The following is a 25,482-nucleotide window of genomic DNA, read 5'->3' as shown; positions in this document are numbered from 1 at the left end:
AATTTCATCATCCTCTTGGAATAAGATGCCAAAAACCCCACCAATACCAACAATTGATGTTGACAAAACTATGAGAGAGGAGTGCCAGTCAAACTCGGGTAGCTTTTTAAATTATACTGAAGAATTCTGACAAACACGGAACAGGTGAGAGGATTCAATTTCACCTCACCGATTGATACCAGGTATTTGTTTTCGTAGGGAAATTAAACTTTTGCTTAAAGCCAGTGATTTCCTTTATCTCCCTTTTCTTCAGTAGGCTTAGTCATGCGCGGAGAAGGTGCTCAGAACTTTCCAAATATACTCAGAGAGATTGGGGAGGAACTCGCTCTGTCAGAACCTTTTGTGAAGGGTTTACAGCTTAAACCCGTTGCCCTATACACCAGTGACCCCTTTTCCCCTCCGACTCAAGAGTTTCTCCTAACATCAAACTTGGGATTATCTTCTGATTTCCTTTTAGGTGAAAAGAGTTCTTAAGTCCACAGCTGTGGGGTCTGACAGACAAAAGGGAGGAGGAGGAGAGACTGTTAAGTCACCATATTTATCATGACTGGGTTACCTCTCCTGTCAGAACCTTTTTTCCTCCACATGCTAATTGGCAATATCTTCCACACTCATTCAAACCTGCAACGCCTCCCGTTTTCCCTCCACATCCACCCGGCAGTACGCTCCTTTTTAAACCCGCTTTTCCCTCTTCTCTCCACCCCTCCTCTCCGCTGCTTACCCCCATACAGAATCCCTCTCTCTGGCTCGAGGCTGTCCCTCTCCGGGGGGAAACGAAGTCTGTCAAATCAAGTCGAAAGCCTATTAGCATGCTAATCCACAATAAAAGCTGAAGATCTCCTGGGCTATATTTGTCACTTCCCTTAGGTGCAATCAGACATATAAGGGGTGTTTATAACATACAACCAAATTTAACTGATTTGCTTTCATGCTAGACTCTGTGTTTGGGATGATCAGACACACAACAAATCCAATGAAGAGGTGGACTACTCAGAAGTGGATGCTCCTTGAAATGCTCACAGAAATAAATTAGTAATGCATCGAGTGTGTCAGTTAAAAGTGTGGTTGCTGCAAATTCAGTAGCATTCATGGCAGCGCTACAGAAAGCGAGAAGGGTCAAATAAAGCCAAGAGGAGTCATCGTAATTCTTATGCAGACCCAAAGCTCAGGGAGGTTCTTTATTGACGGCACCGGTCTTGCATCTATGCCAAGATTCATAACTACATCCACATCTGTAGCTCTATAAAACTTTTTTTTTTTTTTTAAAGTTAGCACGACTGGCATAAAGAGCTGTGGAAAAAAAGTGGTTGGACATAAAACTTTAAAAACTGCCATTCAGATGAAATATATAATGTACAAAACTTAGCAATACGTAATTTGGGGAAGATATGCTGTAAATTGTTCATCATACATCCATGTATTAATACCTATACACCATCTGAATTATGACAGCAATTATCAATTTACATCAAAGAAATAAAACCCATTTATACACAGGTGATCGTGCATGCCACAGTAAACAAGATTTTGATGATCTCATCGATACATTTTTGCCGTTTTTCTTCCAAAGCCAGCTCATCTTCCTCTCCAGTGATAAATATTTCATGCATCTCAATTCATCATCTATTTTCTGAAACTCTGACACAGATATGATGAGAAATATAATGCAATGTGTCTGGCAGTGGCATTAACTTTTAAAAAAACTTCTCCTGTTTCGCAGAGAGCGCCAAGCATGGCTTGCACATAGGGAGATCAGAGAACATGGCCGCTGTGGTTCGCCTGCTACCATCAATCAGACCCCAAATGGCTTCCCTGACACCACCACTACTCATTTTCCAGTGTGCCTTATGTGGCCACCATCTTGAAAAGAGCAGGGGGGTGAGAAACGGTGAGGAGGAAGGGCGCATTTCGAAGAAAAGGGGCAGAGACGTGAGCTAAAACCGCTGCTAAAAGTCTCCCAACAATAGGTTTCCAAACACATCATCTGCAGAGGTTGGGCTGGAGATGCAGTCCAGGTGCACACCAGCATCGAGTGAGTGAGTTCTCTTGTCAATACTGTGCTGTATGTTTGAAATTTCTGACACACGCTCGCCCCTACCTTACCCCTCCCTCGCCAATGCCATCCTCCCTCTTCACACTCCTCTCCATATCTTTGCTCGTCTCTCATTTCTCCCCCCACCTCTTCCCTTCCGTGTGCAGAGGCCAGAGTCAAATTTACAACAACTGTCAAAGTCAGGGATGACAGATAAATTAATCTTCTCTTCATGAGTTTACATCCCAGGCATCTGGGCTGCTGATCTGGCCCCTAACAAGCGCAGGGTCTCAGCGAGCTGTCTTTTAAAGCTGATGTTTTCATGGCCAGAGATGAATTACCCTGTCACGAGAATCTATTTATACAGCAGTTAGAGGGTGGGGCTCTGGATGCAGGACAGCGTGATTTCATGGGTTAAGGTCCCCTTGAAGCATCTGTTAAATCTGGTTTTGTCAGACACACGTCAGCACCAGGTCCGTTTTTAGAGCAGTTTGCGTTATAGATTTTCTTCATACATGCAGACTAGCAGCATTTCTCTTTTTTTTTTTTTTTTTCTCCCAATCAGACTTCTGGCTGTCTCGTCCCGTATGAACATTCCTCACAACACAGATCCAAAAGTAAACTTCCCTTTGATAGAGGCTCCATTAGTGAAATTACATTACTGTCGAGTGTAAAAGCATAGAGAGCAAATGTAAATTCACATTCATCATCCCAGAGTCAGGTAAGAGATGGAGTACGGGGGATGAAGTTGCCCCTGTGGATCATGGACCCATTATCCAACTCAAACAAATCCAGTGGCTGTAAAATCTGAGTCCCACAGGCACTAAATGAGCCCTAACTGACAGACAGGTATATTTTGACAAGACATAAGAGCCTTTTCATTTACAGGTTACCCTCATTTAGTATATTTTTAGGGGGCTATTTTAGTAATCAGCATAAAAGCATCAGAAACAGGAATGCAGAACAAGAAAGTATTGCTGTATCTTTAAGAACATCCAAATCAACGGATATTCTTCATTTTTAGACATTTTAAATTTGGAAAAAAGTTCAGATAGCTTAAATGTATCAAGTGCATTATGGAGTACTAGGCGATAATGTCCAAAAATCAATATCTCAAGGTTGGATTCATCTGGATTTTTCTCTGAAATGTTGGAAATCAAGACTAAAATGTGATTCAAACATACCCTTTTAGGTGAAAGACACCTCATTTGTCATTTTTCTGCATAGTAAAAGTCAAAACTTGGTTAAATAGAGCGTGGACATCTACTTTGGTAATTTTGAGGTAGTCATTTTGAATTTGAGTCAACGTGTTTCTCTAGGAAAAACCCAAACATTTTGAGTTTGACAGCTACAAGAAGCATTTGATGATGTGAGCCACATCAAATAAACAAATGAGAGCTCTTCAACATTCATAATTAAAATATATTGATTTCCTGAAAGCTAGAAAATCTGCAAAATTTATTTCAACAAGCTGTCAACAAACAGTCAATGGAGAACGGCGACTACTATCCCTTAAAGTAAGCACCAAGCTAAAGCAATGTATGGGAAGACCACACAGCATTATAATATAAATTAGGGCACTGAAACTTCCCAACAGTGACGGATGTTGGAGGAAACATACTGAGGTTGCTTTACAGCCTTTGAGTAACAGTTTGTCATTAGTGAGTGGGGAAAAAAAATTCTAAATTTACCAAGGTATCTTACCAGAGAACGTCATGGTAGCTGCTTGCCACCTAAAGCTGAATAGAAGTCGGGTGACGCTGCAGATTAATGGCACAAAACATCAGAATAAATTAGAGGAGTCAACCTTTCACAAAGTAATTGCAAAATGTTCTGCAGAGTCTATTAATGTCTTTGCAATTGCACAAAATGTATGTCAATGTCACCAGTGTACACAATGCAGTTTTCACCACACTATCATGGCCGGCCAAATGACAGAGAACCTACTTTTTTCAATAAGTTGTTCCCGGCCTAATGTAGCCATCTCATTTAATGTGCCTCATCTCTTTATCAAATCAATGCCAGGTCAAATGGCTCTTCTTTGATCCTCTACATCAGGCTGAGCACCGAATGAGGACCGACCGTTGTGAAAATTACGTGGAGCTCCCACTGTTAGGAAGAAAGAAGTCTTCAGGGAAGACAGGAAATGATCATTCAAACTGGATTCCTAATGTCAACAAAAAAAACTGACCAACCACAAGATGCAAGACTTAACATGAATGAGTCACGTCAGACGGCCCACATAGCAAAGGAGGGGTGAAAGAGACACAAATCACTTTAGTCCAAGACATTCGAGTTTTGTGATGCTGCCACTCAATGTTAACTTTTGTTTTCTGTCGCAATTTTCAATCACCGTTTAATTTACTTTACACTACAAAAATACTAGGTTAAGTTTAGGCACCAAAGTCCCTTAGTTAGGTTAGGAAAAAGAGCATGGTTTGGGTTAAAACCTACCCATTCAAATGCTTTCAATGGCTGTTTACTTTTATTTTCAGTCCCCCTTTGTTTTTTTTATCATTTTCTGTGGGGGTTTTGTTTTTGTTTATGCCACTTGGTTAAGATTGGGTAACAAAACCACTTGGTTAGGTTTAGGAAAAGATCATGGTTTTGGTTAACATACACCCACGATGACAGTAAACACAAAGCTCCAGCTGTTTTCACTGTTATGCTGACAAGTCAAACCCGATGATTAGCCCCCCAAAAAAACGTAAGCATCTCACAATCTTTTGTAACAACATGTTTTCCTCGGTGGACCAGTGTAGCCATTACGCTGGTATGGAGCTGTGTGACGACCCACATTAATTAAAGCAAAATATCAGTGTGTGTGTGTATTCTGTTTGAAAGCCTATGATCGTGGAACTACAGTTACAAAATGCATAACCCGTTCCAGAAAGTGCTGATGACTTTCCTGTTTCAGTCTCTCCGCTGCTCTCTCTCTCTCTTTCTCATTCATCTTAAAATGGATTGCTCTGTCACCTGGACTAACACTTTACTGAGAGCAGCCATCAATACTTTTTGTCAAAAACTGCAGGCTGTGCCAGACATGTCATCAATCACCATTTACATAAAACAAAGAGCTTTCTATGACTGCCAGTCAGAGGCAGCACTGCTCGACTTTGCTGAAGATAAAAGGAGCCGTTTCATAGGTCCAAAGAGACATGGACTGCACTCCTGGACTTCATGTGGTGTCAATCTCCAACCTGCTATTGGTTTGCAAATAGCAAGTAATAAATCAGATAGATCTGATCTCATCCATAAGACTCCAGGCGAGAGAATAACTCTAAATGAGCAGACAGGTTAATGTTTAAACAGATGAAAATAGAATCGATAAGAAAAGTACGAAAAAAAGGGAGAGAACTAACAAATTATAACAATCAAAACAAAAGCTTAAAGACAAAATGCAAGTGCTACATTTGACTGCTCCAGCAGCATCTGTGGCGTGTCAATGTCCACCTGTGTTTGGACAAGTTCATAAGTCAAGAGATATGAATGGCATCCTCTCTCTCTCCCCCACCGCCCCCGGTAGACAAAAATAAGCCGGCTTTGATATGAAACACACACCAGACTGCTTCATACATTCACAGCTCCTGACACCCAGAGGAAAGCAGGATTTCATATCATTTATTTAACAGAAGAAATATGGTAATCATCCTTATAATTGTTCCCACTCCAATCCATATTTTCCAGACAAATACAGTAAGCGGGGCCAAAACTTCTGAGATAATCTATTCAGCCGATATGGTTTGTTATTTTGGAAATAATGTATTGCATAAGCACTAAAAACCGATTCACTAGAAACTAACAAGATTTCTTCTGTTTTCCCCCCTCACCTAAGGTTGTAGGCGAAGACGCACACATGTATGCCATGTGAATGCGCATGCAAACATACACACACGCACACATAAAGAATTCAATTTGGAAACCATCATTGGAGCGCAGAGGAGAACTGGAAAGTCATATTGCTATAATGCTCAGATTATCAATCATCCTGACATTTTATTGGCTTTATCACTGTACATACCATTAAAATGATGTCTGGCCCAGATTGTCAGGGGGCAAACATTAAACAGACCAGGATTAAAATGCAGATCCCAAACACCTTTTCCCTCTGCTGCTGAAATTGCACAGGACTAGGAAGCTGACTTTGGACGTGCTGTCAGAGGAGACATCGCATCAACACAGGGCTGGGCTGACGAGTAGATAGATAGTGTCACACTCAGGAAATGCGGAGGCTTCCCTCTATTTATCACACGCTGTAGTCAGTCAATGCGCTAAAAGAGTGATAACAAATGAGGGGAAGAAACATCTATTAATCTCCCCTTGCACTCCTAATCAGACATCACTGGCAAACTCCTTTTGCACTAGAATGGCATGCAGCTAGCCTACTGCTCATGAAGGAACGTATTAATACCAACACTTGTGCTATTAAAAGTAATTTTGGTGGCTCTGAAGCGGCGAGGAAAGCAAATATCCATATTTCAAAAGATCTTGACAGTTAAAAGGTTGTTAATGGGCATTTAAATGCTAGTGCTGCTGCCAAGCTGGCAAAGAGAGCCATAAAGCAAAAGAAATGTCTCCTCTCTCTCAAAACCTTTAATCAAAGCCATGTAAAGAAAATATACAATCCTGTCGTCCGTGTACAGGCAAAAAAAAAACAAAGTTTTTCCCATGTTTTTTTTCCTCTTTTACCTTCTCCCTAACTTTGTGTAGTCATGAAAACATCAATGTTTAACGCATGCTATTACTTTTTTGTATTCATGAACACATGATAGGTTTACCAAAGGAGCTCTGTGTGACAACTACAGAGTAAAACACTATAAAAAAAGTTCAGTTTCTGGAAAGTAATTCTGAGTAATGTACGTCTGTCATGTCTGGGTTTTTTTTGGGGGGGGTTTTTTTGAACTAAGGAGCTTCATCCTTCACAACAGTATTGCAGGTTTGCACTATAGCATTTCTACAAACAAGAGATTTTTGGTTCCCCTCCAAATCTGTCCCAGTTGTCTCACTTTTTGAAAGATGTTTTGGCATAAAGCCAATATGTCCCCTAAAAAAAAAGTCTGATTACTCGGGTAAGAAGAAGAAGAAGAGAAAATGAAGAATGACAGAATATACAGTGCTGATACCTGGATAAGTAACTCTCCCGCAGCTTACATTATGAACTTCAGCCAATCAAAGAAACAGTGAGTGACAGTCACTGTATTTACATCCACTTAAGCAACCAGTTTACTGTCAGCTTTCACAGCCACTTGTTTTGTTGTTTTTTTCTTATGCAAAAGAAATACAAAGGCTTTCCTTAGTTGCAATAATGGAATAGAGGAACAGAGTTGGCAAACATAAATTTCAGCATGAGGCCTTCATGCTTTGGGTTGTGTGGACCTGATTACTATAATTTATCCAGACATTTTAAACATGTGAACATGGATTAAAATAGGGGCTCTCTCTCAATATTCCCGAGTCTCAGTATCAAGACACAACAGTATGTTTTGACAGACAGTGACGACAGTAGCGTACTAATGCTATAAGCAGACCCTAGATTATGGGCTAATAACTACAAGAACTGCTACAACTGAACTCAGGGCATGTTGGGTTTATTGCTAGATTCATATTTTTGGAAAAGAACAATCTTAACAGAAAAGTATATCATATCATAAGATCCCAAGTCAGGCTCCAGTTCAGAAGGTGCCAGGAAAGCGCCACAATGCAGATTGCCAGCTATCATAAAACATCAGAAGAAGTAGCTATGTTAGCTTAAAACAATCATACCATTTGTCTGTGATTGCTGCAATAAAAGAAACAATAATTAAAAAAAACACATGAATATGTTGATGACATGTTGTTAATATAAAGTTGTTACAACTTACAATTGCCCACCTTGATTTCTGTGTGAAGAACCAGATGAGATGAGTCGCTTAGACAGATTTAAGGTGTGTCTTCTATTTGTTGTGTTTACATTGTGTTTTTTTTCTCCTCTATAATTTATTCCTGAACTGCTCCCTTTTGTTGTTTTATTTGTACAGCCATAAGCTGCAGCAGACCATTCCACGTGTTGGAGTTGTTGTCCAGAATCTACAGCATCCTTTGGAACTTGCAGTTCACCATAGAAAAACAAGCACTGTGACATTTTCTAAATTCTGGCATCGACTTAGAACTGTCTGTTCCTGTGCCATCACTAAAATTAGCGCCAACAGCATATCTTGGAGGGGGAACAGTTTTGCCTTAGATCAAAGATGAAGAAAAGGCGCTGGCACTAAGTCAACTCTAAATTTAGGGAGTTTAAAGAAAAAAATATGCAACCATTACAATGATCGCTCTGTCTAGATTTTGTCCGTTGTGTCCGTCATATGATGGGAATCTGGCACACTTTTGCTGTCACAAGAGATGTTTTTTAAACTGATGCTTCAGAAACTGCTTAGGGTCATGGCAGCCAAGGAACAGCGGCAAACGTAGATTTTTAAGACGCATATTGCTTTTGCACAGCCTCATAGCCATTATGCTAATCACTACGTAGAAGAGATGTGTATGACAGGAATTTGACTTTTTGATGGGGCAGTTACTTCTACATGTGACAATATTTCAGTTTTCAATGTATTATTAACATAAAACATCATAAAAATATCCAAGTGGTAAGAAATGATAAAATGGGACTGATGGACTGAGAGTATATCAAAGCAAGTAATAAAAAACAAATCATTAATTTTACTCTTCTGAGAATGAATGCTTCACTGTACTCTGTACACTGTACTTCACTGTACTGACAAACCCAAAGGTCTTATGACAACACACAAGATTTTCTGTGTATGTTATTTCCTCACTAGTGTCATCCCGCCTCAAGAGAATCAGTCAGTCCACAAAGGTTTCACTTCATGAAATCAAATTCGCAACAAACAATATTTAGCGTCGAGTTCTCATGTTACTTAAAACAGTTACTGAGCGATTAAAATACCACAATTAAAAAGAGCTGGAAAAACCTCTTATTGACAGTTAATATCTGATCACATCACCTATGTTAAACAAATTTGGCAACAAATGTTGAGATAATTGCAGCATATAGTTTTGATCATGTGCTCGCCTCCCTAATCGACTATCACAGCCTAACAGGAAATGAGCACGTGTGTGAACTCTACATGCGAGTCCTCCAGTACAGGGACTTTGAAGCCTGTCACAAAAGGCTTGAGACAGCACTGTTTCTCTCATTAATCTCCCAATAGGAAAAGAAAAGAATGAATAGGCTGACTTGGCTCGACATTTTTTGTTCTCTCATAAAGAGAAGCACAGAAGAGCTTGGAATGAAGCTCCACACATTATGAAACCTATTATCTTCACATGCCAGTCCCCGGTGAGAGAGAGAAAGCTGGTAAGCCAAAACTAATAGACAGAATGAGAGGTGCAAAAAAAAAATAAAAAAAAGTAGGGGACTGGGTCAGATCATCTCTCTCTCTATCCTCCAATTACTGACAGACAGTTGAGAATATGAAATGAGACTGAGGAATGAGAAATATTCATATCCTCTCTGAATGGTATTAAGCCCTGACAGAGTAAAAGAAAATGAATGGTGGTTTCAATTTTTTACCATGTATCAAATCTGACAAGACATTAAACTGATCTCAAATCACAGACTGTCTGCATCATTTCCAAGACAAAATAGGATGTTCTCATTTTGGGTCATAAGAAAAAGATTTATTGCTAAAAAGACACAAATTGACATTTTCAAAATGACTGCTCCAATCCCCCTCTTTCATCAAATTATCAGGGAAAATGGCATGGCCTGATGTTTACAGCGAGACTCGACTGGCACCGACCCTGAGCCGCTGCCACACCAGTGAAAATAGCCGGCATGACATAACTCAGACTACTTGATCTGCAGACAGTCACTGCAAACAAAATCCCCTAAATCCTTGATGACTGCAGGACACTCATCCACCACACACACATCTATCATCACAGAGGTTGCCAGAAGGTCATTGTAACAGAGCCATGTGGTATCTTGTGGTGGTGTTATCCTTTCAAAAGAAACATACAAAACTCATTTACAGGAGCCGTTTTATCAGCCAGGGACTATTAATTTGATCACAAATATAAAATCTAAGCTTTATATGTGAGGAGTATTGTATTATAAGGGTACATATTTGTGACAGCATGAGTCCTCTCCATGCATCCATCTCAATATCTATTTTCAGTTAAAAAAAGAATCCACTAAAAAAAAAACCCACACACTTGCATCACTTGCACCCCATGAGAAATTTGGTCATACAAGCCTTTTTTTATCGCTTCCGGATATACTTTTCAATTCTGGCTACCTCGAGCATCATCCACCGGCTCAACCACTTCAAAAACACACCTCATGAAAAAATCAGGAGGCCTGTCTGACATGTGTCCCCGTGCCCTGATGGCATGCCTACACCAAAGACCAGCATTGATTTTCTGTAACGTGGGGTCGGATTAGCTCTCTACAGGGATTAGCTGCCTGTGCAAGGCCTCGGGGTTCGCTATAAAACTAATAATTAATTTAAACAGCCAGGCCCATGGAAGGATACACTCACTGCAGGTTCCCAGCATGAGGGGCTGCGTATGAGTGACGGACTGTCTGGCATTCTGTGGAAGGAACAGCTGTGTGTATATATAGGTCTACTGTATGTCCGACTTGCTACTGTTCATTTAGTTCAGAGTTGCACTAATGCCCTGTTGTTGCCCCAAATGGCTACTACTGCACATTTATAAAGCTTTATGCTAAATACATACACACTGATTAGCAGTATTTAACCATTTGGCTTGGTTTAATGACTGTTATATAGGCTCATCACTGGTCAATTAAGACTGGCATAGAGGTGTTTAGCTGATAATCTCCAGTGACTTTAATGTCTACAGGTTTTTAATGTCTTCATTCGGTGTGTATTTAGCATTTGACATGTTACAGTTCATTTTTTCACTTTAGTACATTTTTAATCAGAGTATATTTTACACTTTAGCACTGCATTTTGTACTTTAGCATGTTTTTATTTCTAATTTACTTCTATTTTGGTGGTGGTTTACTCTTCCGTTTGCTAATGGAACAATCGAATTTTCCCTTTGGGATCAATCAAGTATTTCTATTCTATTGTACTCTCTTTGGAAAACAACTGTGCTCCAGCAGCTACACTTCTAAGAAATAGTGTAATTCATTCAAACTTGTAAATCGTACTTGCAAATCGCAATACATGTTTGCAAAATTAACAACTTCTGTATGGATTTGTGAGGACAACAGGACAAATAACGAGATCAGCACTTGATTCAAGGCATTTAAAAATTTAAAAAAAAAAATCAAAAAAGCCAAATTCTGAGGTAATAACTGATGCTTGTTCATGTACTGTGTATGAAAAAATACCACTGATATGACGTCTCAATATACACACAAAGAAGAAAATGTTTGCTTGACTTAACACAGCTGAATGAAAACATTAAAACACTGCCAAAAAAATGTCTTTTATTTGTCTATTATTCAAAAACCATGAGCAGCATAATGAGCAGGTTAGGTCTTTTTTCTACTTCTTCTTCCTTTAGATTTGAGTTGTACCTTCATATTCTGGCCTGATCTCACTCAAAGAGGAACATTTTGGAGATAATAATGTGCTCTTACACAAGGAAACAACAGCTCAATGTGTTTGAAAACATAAAATAAAAAAACAGTTCGAAATAATCTTCTTGAATGTTTACCTTGTACCAAATACATTTGCACATCGGTACAGAGAGTGCTCAGAAGAAAAAAAAAATCCTCAAGCTCTATTGTTTTATCTAAACTAGAGGGTAAAGTTAAAGGAGCTGTCAGCAAAAACAACCACCGTGTCACAGTATGTTTACTGCATCTCACATCAGTGATATAGTTTCTCAACCCCTCAATTTTTTAGGAATCCATATTGCTACATGTTTGCCCATCTTCCACTGTGGTATTCTTTCATGTTTTGAGTGTTTCCTATACAAAAAAAAGGATGATTTACAATCAGCCAACCAATCAATCTTCTCTTGTTTAAAAGGAGGAAAACACTCATCCTGTAATAAACTATGAAAGCCTTCTTGTTTACTCTGACGAACAGCTGTTGTCCTTTTTAATACAATAAACCAAAGCTTACAGCAACACAGCCGTTCTGTGTGAAATACAGAACTGGGGGCCAGAGGTCACAGCCTTGGCAGTCACTGTGCCAAAGTATCAAATGTCTTAAAATTAATATGGCCATAAAATATTGGCAATAAAATGCTCCATGTAGCCTACATGTTTAATGCTATCCAAAGCAATGAGCCTGAAGCTGTATGAGTAAAACTGAAGGATTTGTGGTTTTTCTTGAAGTGAAACAAAAACAATGAAAACCATCACAAGTTGAAGCGCTTCACTGCAGCCCTCCGTTAACATCCCCCTCCTTCTACCTTGCTGCCAATAAGGGTTTCCATAGTCAGAGAAGGTAAAGGGATTTCTCCTACTCTTCCACACACTTTGATCTGGCTGACACACAAACGGCCCTCAGATCACAAGTCTGCAGACCCTGTTGGGCCTCTCTGCCTGGTCTGCTTGTACATGTACACTTTGTCCCTATGAGGATTCCTTACCCTCCTCCCATTTCCCTTCGTCTCTCCTTTATCCCTTCTTCTTCCTCCTCCTCCTCTGCCTCCTCCTTTTCCTCGTCTTCCTCTGCTGTTTGGTGTTTTTGAAACATCTGAGTACAGACATGTTCTGAGCTTTGGAGGACCCAGGGGCCCGGGATCCAGACAGAGGGAGAAAATAAAGAAACTCTACAGTGCCCCCAGTACAAAAGCTATCTCTCCATTACCGCTGGGGATAAACTCTTAAACATCACCAAACGTCTGGACAGACAGAGAAGATCAGAAGGCTGTTTGGTCTGCTGTTCACATAATCATACTGTCAGCTAATAGTGCAGTCAGCAGCTTGCAGTGGAACAAGTATGATGGGACTCAATGCATTTATCCTAATGGATAAACAGTGTTTTAAGAGGCAAAACAGAGGATTGGAATACTGTACTACGCAGCCTGCTGGCCCTAAAATGGAAGGGTTGTTCCTTGTAGTTTTCCAGCACAGACTTGTCAGCAGCATGGATATGAAACATGCCGTCACTGTTTCTTATCTCAATATGTCCCTGGGTGGAAAAGTGAGGCAACAGCTTACTGATGTCTTGCAGCCTGCCTGACCATTAAAACATATTTCCATGCTGATGGATGTCAGATGTAGCCTCAAAAGAACCGTAGCTTACCCTTGATTTCTGAGCTCATTCTCAACTACAGTTTTCTAAACTTATTCTTCATGCTTCGCAAATGGAACAAGCAAATGTAGACTATAAACAAGACGAGGGCGAACAAGAGTGCAGCTGAGTGAGAGGCTGCTATCTGAGGCAAATCTTCCAGTCTGACCAATATCAAGTTCTTGGGATGGCAGCTTGGAAGGACAGTTAGTGGTTTCTATAAGTGAAAGCTGTGAAAGATGTGAGTAAGTTTATCTAAAATGGAAACAGGAAATGAGCCACAGCTGTGCTAAGAATGTGGCACAGCTGTCCAGGGCCAGAGATGGTTTAAGCGTTCTACAGGAGAGCAGAAAAAAAAGACACAACAACTCACCCACGAAGGTTGTTAGGGGCCTGAAATTGCAGAACAAGCAAATACGATGCCCTGTGTGTACTGAGGTTTATCACATCAGGAGTGGGAAACTATGATTAAACCGGACTCAAACTACAGAGGTTCAAAAATTATTATATGGGTCCCTGGTCTTCACCAATATGTAAGAGCAAATTCTTTTACTAATAGTGTGGCCTTCAAGAGCTGCTATATCTAATAACAGCCTCCAATCGTTTTATATGGTCAAAGGATTTATTCATCTACTGACAACATTTATCATGCAGTCCTCTTAAAATAAGCATCCCCTAAAATTCAAAACATGGCAAAAGCTGCAATCTCCTCTAAAAATCTTGGCATGGATACACGCATGTATCTGTCTTCACTTTTCACCCCTGGGCCCTCTAGGAAAGACAGTGGGGAGATTGAAAGCCATGAAGCGACCAAAACTGCCTAGACCATACCAAAGGAAGCTCCTTTGTTCATCATCCAAAACAGGCTCCAAAACCTTTTTTTTTTTCCTTTTTCCATCTGGGATTCAGCCAGGGGAAGCAGAAGTATGGCTGCTCCTCTTCATGCTCTGTTCTAATATGTTCCATGCCTTCCAGTTGCTTACATCATCAATCAAGGAGATGGGTAAATGTGATGGGATGAACATAAACAGTGCTTGAGTTATGAACTAAAAGAGACACAGGTTGTGTCTACGGGATAAACTGCTGCCTTTTGACTTTTTTTTGAATGGGAAAAATGCCCAATACGTGGAGGCCTTAACTGTCCGCAGGTACCCTAAATGACTTTGCATGTGTTCTGCGCTTAAAAACCATTGTCACAGTGGGAGAGGACATGAGAAAAGAATCAGCTTTCCAACATAAAAATGCACCCATATCATCAACTTCAGGCAGCAAGCCTTTTATTGACAGCCGAGTGCCAGTTCTAATCATCTCCCTTTTAATGTTCGCTTAAAAATGCACACCCTCATGTCAAAACCTGAGTACACATTAACTCTCCCAAATGGTCTACTTACTAAACATGTCACTAATGAATTATACATCTGACTTTTTCCCCCTCTCTCATATTTACATGGTGTTTCTGCGGAATTTGTGTAGTAGTTGTAAAGTATTTAATAAGTGTTTAAATATGCAGGAGAGTCAAGATCTTAGCCGGTGCATGCACTATACAGTAGATGTTTACGCAATATCAAAAGACTTCGCTCTGCCCATCAAAATGAATAAGACATATGGATGGTTTGTTTTTCACTTGCCAAAATAGAAAAGGGAGTATGTCCACTTGGGCCCCATCAGTTCAAATCATAAAGATCCATCACTGGCTTTGCACTCTGCTAAAACGCTAAGGAAACATATTGTAGATTTTAAGACCCTTTTTATTCAGCCATACTGTGTACTAAAACTAATTGGATTTCTGTCAATGGAAAAAATATATCCCTGGGACAGCTTTGAACTCAATAGCTCCGACTATCCAACTGCGCATGAAGGAGTGGGACCTTGCCACATGCCAAGCACCAGGGAGGAAAATTAAATCAGTGGTCAACATAAAATATTAAAATAGCACAGTATCGAATTCTTGAAAAATTATGTCAGGGTGGCTCATTATGGTCGGCGAGGCAGTGAATTAAGCTATATTTAGTGGGTGATAATTGAAATCATAGCTGTAGTCATTACCACTGACAAGTTTCTAAATAATACCCAATAAATCCGCTCTTTTTAGCAAGGTCCCCATGACAGCTGGCAGTGCTGAAAAATATAAAGTAGAGAAACAGAGTCTCTTTTCCTTTCTTTCCTCGCTCCCTTCCTCAGTGCTCCCCCACAACCCCAACTCCTCTCTCTCTCTTAGAGCCAATAAAATGTCAGCTTTTATTCTCCTCCTCCAAAGTGTTGGCTAGATGTCAGCAGGCCCTTCTAAAGCTCTGCCACTGCAAGCTGAAGGCCTGTAAATCTCGGTGTCAGTGGCACGCCATCCGTCTTGGGATATACAATAAAAAATGTGACGCAGTCATAAAAGGAATGGCATCACTGCCCAGTATATATAATGTGAACAAAAGGAACATAAAGATGTTCCCTTCCATTCAGAAACCCCGACTGCAAGATGGTCTTAGATTGAAGAAGAGGGAGGCTGTGGAAAGCTCTGGACGGCTGATGGCAGCTCCTGACAGTGATGGTTCCGTGGCTTTTGTTGTGCTTAACAGTGAGATAAAGATTTATACTATATATATATGTTATACTCTGGGTAAAGGAACTATGAAGCTGAAAAGTGATAGACTAGCTATTCTTTGGTCTAACACTGTGTCTACGTAGTAGGTGTAGCATTAGCAGCATGTTAGCAGAGCAGCAGAAGCAGCTCTGGTGCTCTGTGCTGGAGGTGTTCAGGCACAGTATGGAGCTGCGGTTTGAGATCGACATTTAGGCACATTCAGTACATAATCACAGCAGTTGCATTGATCAAATACAGGAAAAAAGGCATAACGCACACCTTTGAGTGCATTTATGTACAAACAACTGGATAAATTTAAATGAGCGAACCTGTTCTATGCATGAAATGGACAACTGAAAAAAAGCAGCTGAAACACTTTCTCTATAGGCTCAGTCTTTGTCTGAGAAGACACACCTCCAAAGCTGTTTTTTTTTGTCCAAAAAAAATGCCACAAAGTTAACAAAACCTGCAATGCTTTTATCCTTAGATCAAGTATAGCATGTGCAACCACATCCTGATGGGCCTTATTCCCCTATATTGTGGATCTCTATTGTGGTCCAAAAGCTATCAGCACACCAATGAGCCACAGACTGACGTTGTTGTTTTATTTTTTGTCATGATGATTAACATGGGTGAAAGCAAACTTGCAAAAACCAGAAAGATAAAGACCTTCACAGTGTCATTATGCCACCTGTACATTTTTTGGCCTCAGTTAATGTTTATGTTGCCAGATTTGCGGTGATGCACTATGAAAAGATGAAGGCAACATACTGTGATTTGGTGTCTTAAGTACAACAGAACTGAAATCAGGTTAAGCTTGAAATCACTGGTCCTTCTATTCCAGTTTAACTGGCTGGGGTTTTAGTCACCATTTTCATTTAGGTGGTGCCTCTGATTCCTTATTGTATAAAAACTGTACAAACTCAATAAGATACTGCAGCCATATTATTTAGAATATCAGGTTCAAATTTTCAACCCACTTTATGAGTTCATGTTTTGTTTTTGAGAGTATTACATCCAAATGTGTTTCATATGGCCTTCAGCTGTGAATCACAACAGAAAATACTGCTCTACAAGAGGTTTCTGTTTAAACCATACTTAAATACATACTTGCACACTGAGAAGAGTGACCTGGCTTAACTGACTGAAGATATACTGCAGTCAGTCTGGTTTGTACATGTAGTTTAGTAGCTGTATACAAAACTGAGCTCAAAATGGGTTGTGCCGATTGCTGATCAGGTCGACTCAACAAGTAAAGACGCGAATACTGACTGTTTCTCCTTCCCCAGATAGAAACCACAATCAAATTTTCAAATCAAAATTTAAAATGAACTGCTTGCAATCTGACAAAACCGTCTATTTCTTATATGACTGCTCAACAAAGCTCTACGGCTACTGCCTGATTCCAGCTGCTGAGTGTGTCCACCAGGTTCATGAGCCACACATGACCTCCGGTTCTTACAATGACTGATGATGGTAGAAAGATAGAGGTCCTCTCTTCTTCCTGCTTCCTACCAGCTGCCAAAGGTGATTCAAAATGTGTTTTTCTTTTTCAAATCGCAGTCCAAATACAGGTTGCGCTAAACACAAGGCCAGATGTAAAAACATAAATCAAATAGATTTGAACAAATACTTGGCCTTAGATGATAAGTAAAACATTTGATGAGCTGCACTGGTGAGGACATGTGGATAAAATCTGCAACTCGTCTGCAAACATCATCTGCTCAGCCAGGTAGATTTATATTACGGTAAATTTAGCATGAGTGAAGATACACTGCTGGACGCACAAGACACAGAAACAAAACGATAAACCATCGGCAGTTGGAAGACATCATGAAAGTCACATTTGTGGTTGCAATTTGTGGGAGAGATTTCATTCATACACAAGTTAATTGACCATCCATAACAGAAAGAGGCTTTGGCTCAGTTTTGTAACACCATCCATCCAAAGACATTACAATTGAGACCGTCCAAGATATAACCTCATTTTAATGACTTGAGCCATCACAGGCCACACGTGTCCCATTATTTCTCTGCCCAGACTCTGTGTTAGCACTGTTTCAACTGTCCTCAGTGGTGAGAAAAGTGTTTGAAAGAGTCGCATACAAAAAAATAACTCAAATTGGACAGATATACGAACAAGACAAGCCATCCAATACGCATAACATCCTTAGCTCTATGTCGTCCCACCACTTTCCCAGGAGTAGTACATCATTTAAAAAAAACATCCTGTTGAAAATTAAAAAGATCTTTTTTTTCCAGTACCACAGAATGATTCAAAATATCAATGTCCTTCAAATGAATAAGTTATTTCCTGTCAGACGTGTCCCTTTCATCTATCTGGTTTAAATCTCTTAGGGCTGGGAGAGCTCTGCATACTCCTTAATTTATGAGACACAGATCAGGTTATCCTAGAATATCAGCCTAAACAGGCCTGATAGATCGGATATGGAATATATTTCCTCAGCAGAACAGAGTACACCGCCACTATTACCAGACACACACACACTCCGCGCTCCCAGTTAAGTGATTTGAGGACTTCATACTGCCAATGTCTCATATCCTCTCCTCCTAACTGACACTTTATCTGCATACCAGCATCTCTGCAGATTGAACACTTAGGCAAGACAATGACAGGCTCTCTTCCTGTTGTCACTTCTCATTCTAGGGCCAGTCTAATGCCTCTTACTGGGTTTCTGCCAATAACACACGTCCCCCTCCTTTCTCCTCCTCCTCCCCTCACCATCAAACAACCAGAGTCTACCTAGCTTGGATAGAAAAGGAACACTTGATGTCTGTGACACTCATTTGTCAATTAGCAGGCCCCTTCCAGTGTTGACATACAGCAACTTGAAAGACAGAGCGGTGGCTGTGACGAATTAAAAGAGACAGATGAGTGAGGCTTGAGCGGCGGAGTAATACTATAATGTTCCTTAGATATGAATATAAAACGACACAGTTGACAGGCCATACAAGGTTTTATTTCATTTCTCAGTGTACCAGGCCTCCCTACTTTGTCTTCTTTGTTCTCTTTTCATCAGACTACTTACATCTCATTTTGACAGCCGGGCGACACTTTCGTTTTAAAATGCGAGTTAGCATACTTGATTTGTCATTAAAATGCAAAACGCCTGCCATCACCAACATGGCCTGGGTGAGCGCATACCCCCTCAGACACACACAGGCACACGCACATTGTGCATGCACACACATACAGTTTAGCTCTAAGTGCGCACCAAAGTCCAATATGGACCACTTTTTACTAATGGCAGGATGAATTTCAACTTAGCTTATCTGCTTTAAAAAAAATTACAGAGAGCAATGTCTTCATTTCAGGCCAATGTTAGGTTACAGACTCATTTGGCTTTAATTTTGTATCACCTTTACCAAAAAAAAAAAGACAATCATATCAGCAACAAAAAAAAAATGTATAAATTGATGTATCACTATAAATAAAGGATTTAAATCACTCCAGTTTGGCACAAGGTGAAAACACAACATTGCAAGGTGATACACTACCTAATTCGGGCTTGCTATTAAAAGCATTACACAGAACAAGATGTGTAGATGTCCACAGCAGAATAAGTCACCAGTGATGGAGACACAGCAACCAGTTGAATGCATCAATGGTTATTTGAAGACACTGCAGTGAAATTTCTGCACGAACCATTTGCTTGACTTTATTAATAGTATACAAGTGGAACTGTGAATCCAACAAGAAAAAAATAAATATATCATACGCAGGATTTTACACCACGCTAATATGCAAAAAATAATTTCTAGTCAAATAACTAATACACTTTTAGGTCAGCATATGAGCGAACATACAGTAAATATACGCAATAGTACATTACAGACTGCACGGCTACCTGTTTTGTACAGATAATACAGTAAGATGAATGCTCCAAGACTGGTTACACTTAGTTTTCCAATATTTTAGCACATGAAACAGAACACTAAAAATGTCTTTATTATGCTGTGTTTAAAACCTACACAATTACAAACTCTACCATAAAGTTGAGCGTCTTTCTGATATTTTTCTAAGCTGAAGTTGGGAATAATTGCAAGGCTGTTTGATTGCAATATTTCTGTACACGGGTCACTATTTTGCTGTGTATTATAAATGCAGAGTTCTAGAAAATATAAAAGCTGAGTAGTTAAAAGAGATCTATGTAAACAGTTCAGGTCTAAGGTTTCACAGTTGCTGTTGATTCACACATGCGGTTTGGTCAAGATGCTCTGTCAGATTTCTGAAGAAAAGTATCACTGTCCTAACAATGTTAGGCTTCTTCCTGTGACTCACAGACATGTGTCTTCTTCAGTCCTCATGTGTCGGGGGTGATAACACTGCATGTAGCAGATGGCGGCACCAAAAGTGCAGCCCAGTCACAGAGAGAAATCATGTCAGCATGGCACCTGCCCCCTCACTGCACTGTGTACACACCTGACCTGGAACAAAGTGGACAACACAATACTAACCAAGCCCGTCGCTGAGACAGAAATCTCACTGTGAGCCACACTTTTCAACACATTGATGAGACAGGCTGACACCGCAGCACACAGGAGGAGAGGTGTGGGTGTGACAGCCCACTACCATAATTTCATCCTTGCCATTACCTGCCCAGCCACTCACGGTTATGCTCACAGAGACAGATGCACAAACACCGCATGCAAGCAAACATGCACGGGCATACACAAAAACGGAAACATATGTGCCAGCAACGCACGCCGACACAGGAGTCAGTTAAAGCTCACGCCAGCGCCTTGCTTCTCATTGTGACTCATTGTCAGGCTGCTGGATGAGTGTTGTCAATTGAGCTGACAGAAATAAGCATATTAGCTAAAACTAACTCTGGCAACGTCTCCCTCTCGATTTGAGTCAAGAAGCATGAAGAAGTGCACGACGCTGAAGGCAGTCCACTGAGTTTAACTAACGTGCATCTGTTTACACCTGGTTTGCTTGAACTGACAGTGAAACGGGGTCATGGTGTCAATACATAAATGTCTCTACTACCTGACATGCAACAACAGCAGCAGAGTTCTGACTGCTGATGCTAGCAGATAAATACTTAGATGCAAATGTCCCACTTATTTGATATGTGGATGATCACCTTCTTTTCTACAAGGGCAAATGTGGGAGTTTACATAGTTTTTTTGCCTACATAGCTGAATTAATTTCTTCTTTGTGGAGAAGTTTTAGATGGATAACGCTAATATTTGGCTCTCTGTGCAAACTAAAAGAGCTGTTGATGAGTTAGATTCTGTATTTCCAACACAGCAGTCATCTTTCAGCTAAAATTCCACAAAAAGTATGTTTGAAAATGTTAAGGTAGGTTAATATTTTTAACATTTGTAGCTTAAGAGATTGGTATTTATTTCTTTGAATGGTCACAGATACACTGAGTCAGAGAAGAGTTTAATATTATATGAAGATAAGTACAATCATCAGCTAAAAGATCAACTTATTGAAAATTACAACAGGCCAATGGTGTTACATTACAGAAATTACTGGATAGCCACACTTTACTTTCAAATATGTCTTACTTCCTTCAAAATAAAATCAAAACTAATTATAGTCTCACAAACCGGAAAATATTTGTCAACTTTTAGAGTACAAGTGCTAGATTCTTACTAAATATAAATCTTAGTGTTTTAATAGATCGATAGCTACAGTATTCTTGTGTAAAATATAGTCGCATGCGGTTTTCAGTTTAGTCTTTGTCAAACCCTGTTCAAACAGCCACACACACAGCATCACAAAGAATTAGTAAGCTGTGTTAGGGGGTTCAATAGTTACATACTTGTGTGTATAAAAACAACTGGGGTGATGCTGTGTCTTAGTTAGTATATAACATAATCACATGTTCAGCTACTTACTGAATTTCACCCCCCACTCCTAATGTTGTCATGTGACACCTACAGAAGTGTATTCAGTCAAAAGGTTTAAATAACCACGCAGGTCAGTACTGTATACTTTCTAGCTACGTATAAAGATTTGACAGTGAACAAACAACAGCTTCCACTGGGAGCTAATCTTATGCGGTGTTGGTTTTTGGAATCAGCTAACACAAGTCTGGAAATGTATCTGCACAACATCCAGAAGGAGATGTAAGTGTAGAAGAGATTTAGAATTAAAAAAGGAAAATTATCCCTACATGTTTCATGTTAGCTCATGATCCAGATTTCCTATAGGAGTTATTTAAACATCATGTCTGCAGAAAAGCATGAAGCGCTGTGTAACAGATCACTTTCCCCACTAGCCAACCATCAATCAATAGTGCACTGATATGAGCCTCAAATGGTTCATGTTAGACTTCGTTACTTCTGCACCACCTCTCTGCCCACGCCGCCCTTTGAAGTTTCGTAATGATATCTGACATCTGAGATTAGCTGGACTGAAAACTAATAATAAATTAGTAATATCTGACTCATAAATATTTGATTCTAAACATCAAGTCCTTCATGTGACAGGTTCAAGGGCAAGAAACATAATGCCGGCCTTGATATTCCTGAAACCGAAACGCACAAGAGTTGTTTCAGTCAGATTTCATAATGCTCTCTGTGAGACAAAACAGGCTGTGACTTCCTCTGAGGCAACACGAAGACAAATAGTGTCCATCAGAGTGTTTTGTACAATGCTCATGCATTCTGCTTAAACAATATAAGGATAGTAAAACTACAGAAAATTTAAAAAAAAAAACTACTGAAGTGCAAGTCTAGTTTTGTGACTTGTATTACTCACAAGTCCACCAGTTAATACAAGTAAACAACATTTGTACTAAAAAGATTCCAAGAACCTGCTTTGGATAGCTGTGTTAGTATGTTAATGACAGGTTACTTGATCCAGGTCACGAAAAATACTATTACAAATGTTTGTTTTTCAATCGCAGAGCTTCAAGTGCTAAATTCTGCAAACCTAAAAAAAACAACCAGAGGGCAGCTCACCTTCACATTTTACTTAGCAGCTTGATTGTACCTTGTGAACAAAGTGACAGCTCTAGACACAGCATGAAAACAAAACTAATGGGGCAACAGAACATTAGCAACGACAGGTGTTAGATTAGTCCAATTTGATCAAATTATCGAAACAACATAAATGAAGGAATAAAAAGGTGAAAAATCTAAATTGCAGTCCAATTGTTCCTCTCACTTGTTAAGCTTGTTTTCTACCGTATTTATTCATACACATGCAGTTCAAATTAGCTGCATAGTCAGGTTTAACCAAGGCCAGGCCTCAAAGTCTACATCCCCGTTAATTGTCTGAGTTATCACTTGTTATGGCACATTTATAGCAATTCAGATTTACACAACACCCTGTGTAAAGATAAGACCCTTGCTCGGAAATCTGTTTGCACACGAAGACAGTAAATGTTAGGTCAGTAGGTCAAAGATTTTCCAGTGATTCATGTTTTTTTTTTTCTCCAGACACACACATTCACAGTGCGTTAAATCAAATATCCCTCAACCCCGAACAGCTGCTCGGAACATTGCGAATAAATGAGATATTTTACACTATGACACAATATAAATCAGTTAAATTGAGGACCCCAAATCTCCAGCATAGACAACTGCCTCCAGACAACAATTCCGAACAAAAACCTGCCTCTGCTGAGATGGCTTCATGGCCTGACAGTCATGAAAGGGGCTTCAGAAATAAAAGCACCTTATAACCATCATCTCTTTTCTTTGACTTGCCAGATCAGCTATGCTAGTCCTGCTGTTGAAATGGCAGCCCCCTCTGAAGCAGCTGCCATGAGGTGCTCCTTCATGTCCTGACAGAGGAATCTTTTCTTCTATTTGCCCCCTGAATTAGCATGTCACATTTATCGATCACGTCTTTTATTCTGCCCCAGCATGGCACCGGCCCAATTCTAACACCCATTCAGCTCTTTGATGCTCTGCTGACACTCTGACCACCTGTAGACCGAGGGCACACATTCAACTGATGTACAGATGCACGTCTCCCACTAACAGACAGAGGAGACAGGCGCCGTGTGAGGGCGACTACACGTCTGGAGGCTCATCTTCTTACCTGAGCTGATTGAAACTCAGATCCAGCCTCTTTGCAAAGTGGCCGTATGCATCTCCAAGGAAGGCTGGGATGTTGGTACAGTCATGTCCGATGTATGAAATCTTTAAGAATAAAGAAGAAAAATGGAGAAATAATGAGATGAGTAGAAATAATAATTAAAAGTTTATCTGAATGATGTAAACAGCCACATAATGCAACAGTTGGGATGCAGATTGTGTGTAAAAGCAGCCAGGTGATATATTAACCACACGTCATATTATTATTATTGCAAGGAGATAATCATCTTTTACTGTCCGTTTTCCGGTTATAATTATGCATTATCAAGTGTGCAACAGTTCAAACACGCTGTCATGCAATATGCACACTTTATTGCACCGTATTGCTGCAACTTAAAGACGTTTTTTTTTCCCAGTAAAGCTGCAGGAGGAACAGAAAACAAATTGAAAGTCACGTCTCTAACTGTAGTCTCAGTGTGTCACATGACGGGGGTGATCTCCAGGAAACAAAACAAGCAAGAATCCAGCGCAGGTAAACTCTGCTGCTGATGAAAGTTACCTCTTAAACATGCAGGAGGACAAAGTCCGACACAAAGCGTTTCCTAAACAAACTTACTTGAGACCCATTCAAAGCTACCGGTGGTTCGCTGTGTGCCATAACTTCCTCCTGAGGATGACAGCGCAGTAGTTTGTTGTTTTTGGATCTGAGTAGGATCTCTACAACAACAACAAAAAAAAGGAGGAAAAGAAGGCTGATCACATCAGCAACAACAAAAAAAATCCGGTCTTGTTAACGTGGAATGTGAATGCAGCCCTGCTACTTTAGAGATCTACTTGCGCTTTCCAATTCCCTTTACAGTTTCCGCGTGCCAACTGGATCAGCTGACCTGCTGCTGTGCGGAAGCACGCGGTCACAGTTTGTTGCTGATCAAATCTGAGCGCCTCCGACTGTCTCGTGGTGACAGCATTAGACCCAGCCTGCATGTGTACCAAAACGCTATTTATCAGCCGGCTTGCTTTAAGTGAAACACCTCAAAGTTGTACAAGATGTGTAAATGAAGTCACTCAGATTGTCCCATCGACACCTGGAGAGCACAAGGAACAGCTGAGCTCAGATACACATGGAGCCAAACAAGTCATGTGATGAAAGTACGTAAACAAAGATTCCATTAACCTCAATGTACTGCCCCAGTTTTACCCATGCTAGCTGAAGTAGCCCAGTGACCCACCAGAGTTGAATCATCATCATTCCAGCATAGACTGCACATACACTGCATAGACCCTCGAGAAAAACGCGATTATGCGATCGCATGAATTCCCGCATTTACACGGAAAAAAAAGAGAAATATGCGGGTCCCGCTTGATTTCACAATTTCAGCATAAAATGAGAAAACTAAATGTAGTTGTGAGTTTTTATGTGACGCCCTGCCTGACGTCATCAGTTGGCGCATTCACACACAGTAGAACCACGAGCCGATGCGGAGCGTGGCGCCAGTGTTGCCAACTTAGCGACTTTCCAAAGCGTCCTAGCGACTTTTTCTGCAGTTTTGGAGACTGACAGAAAAACTCGGATCATTCTGCATTTACTGTTTTCAACGAGCAGCAGGTGCTGCTGTCAGCTTCTC

General features: G+C 40.2%; 1 protein-coding gene across 1 annotated transcript in view; it reads right to left on the bottom strand.

The window, feature by feature from the left end:
* The window catches only part of lrmda (leucine rich melanocyte differentiation associated), a 207,079-nt gene extending 182,361 nt beyond the window's left edge, over window positions 1-24,718 (bottom strand). The window contains exons 1-2 of the mRNA XM_051960316.1: window positions 24,474-24,718; window positions 23,862-23,962 (exon numbers count right to left, since the gene is read on the bottom strand). Of these exons, the coding sequence (XP_051816276.1) occupies window positions 23,862-23,962; window positions 24,474-24,515 (143 nt within the window). The 5' untranslated portion in view covers window positions 24,516-24,718. The remainder of the gene's footprint in view (window positions 1-23,861; window positions 23,963-24,473) is intronic.
* Window positions 24,719-25,482: the final 764 nt, after the last annotated feature.

Source organism: Acanthochromis polyacanthus, chromosome 15, assembly GCF_021347895.1.
Source record: "Acanthochromis polyacanthus isolate Apoly-LR-REF ecotype Palm Island chromosome 15, KAUST_Apoly_ChrSc, whole genome shotgun sequence".
NCBI classification, from domain to species: domain Eukaryota; kingdom Metazoa; phylum Chordata; class Actinopteri; family Pomacentridae; genus Acanthochromis; species Acanthochromis polyacanthus.
The sequence above is the reverse complement of the archived record's forward strand: the minus strand, read 5'-3'. Positions and strand labels throughout refer to the sequence as shown.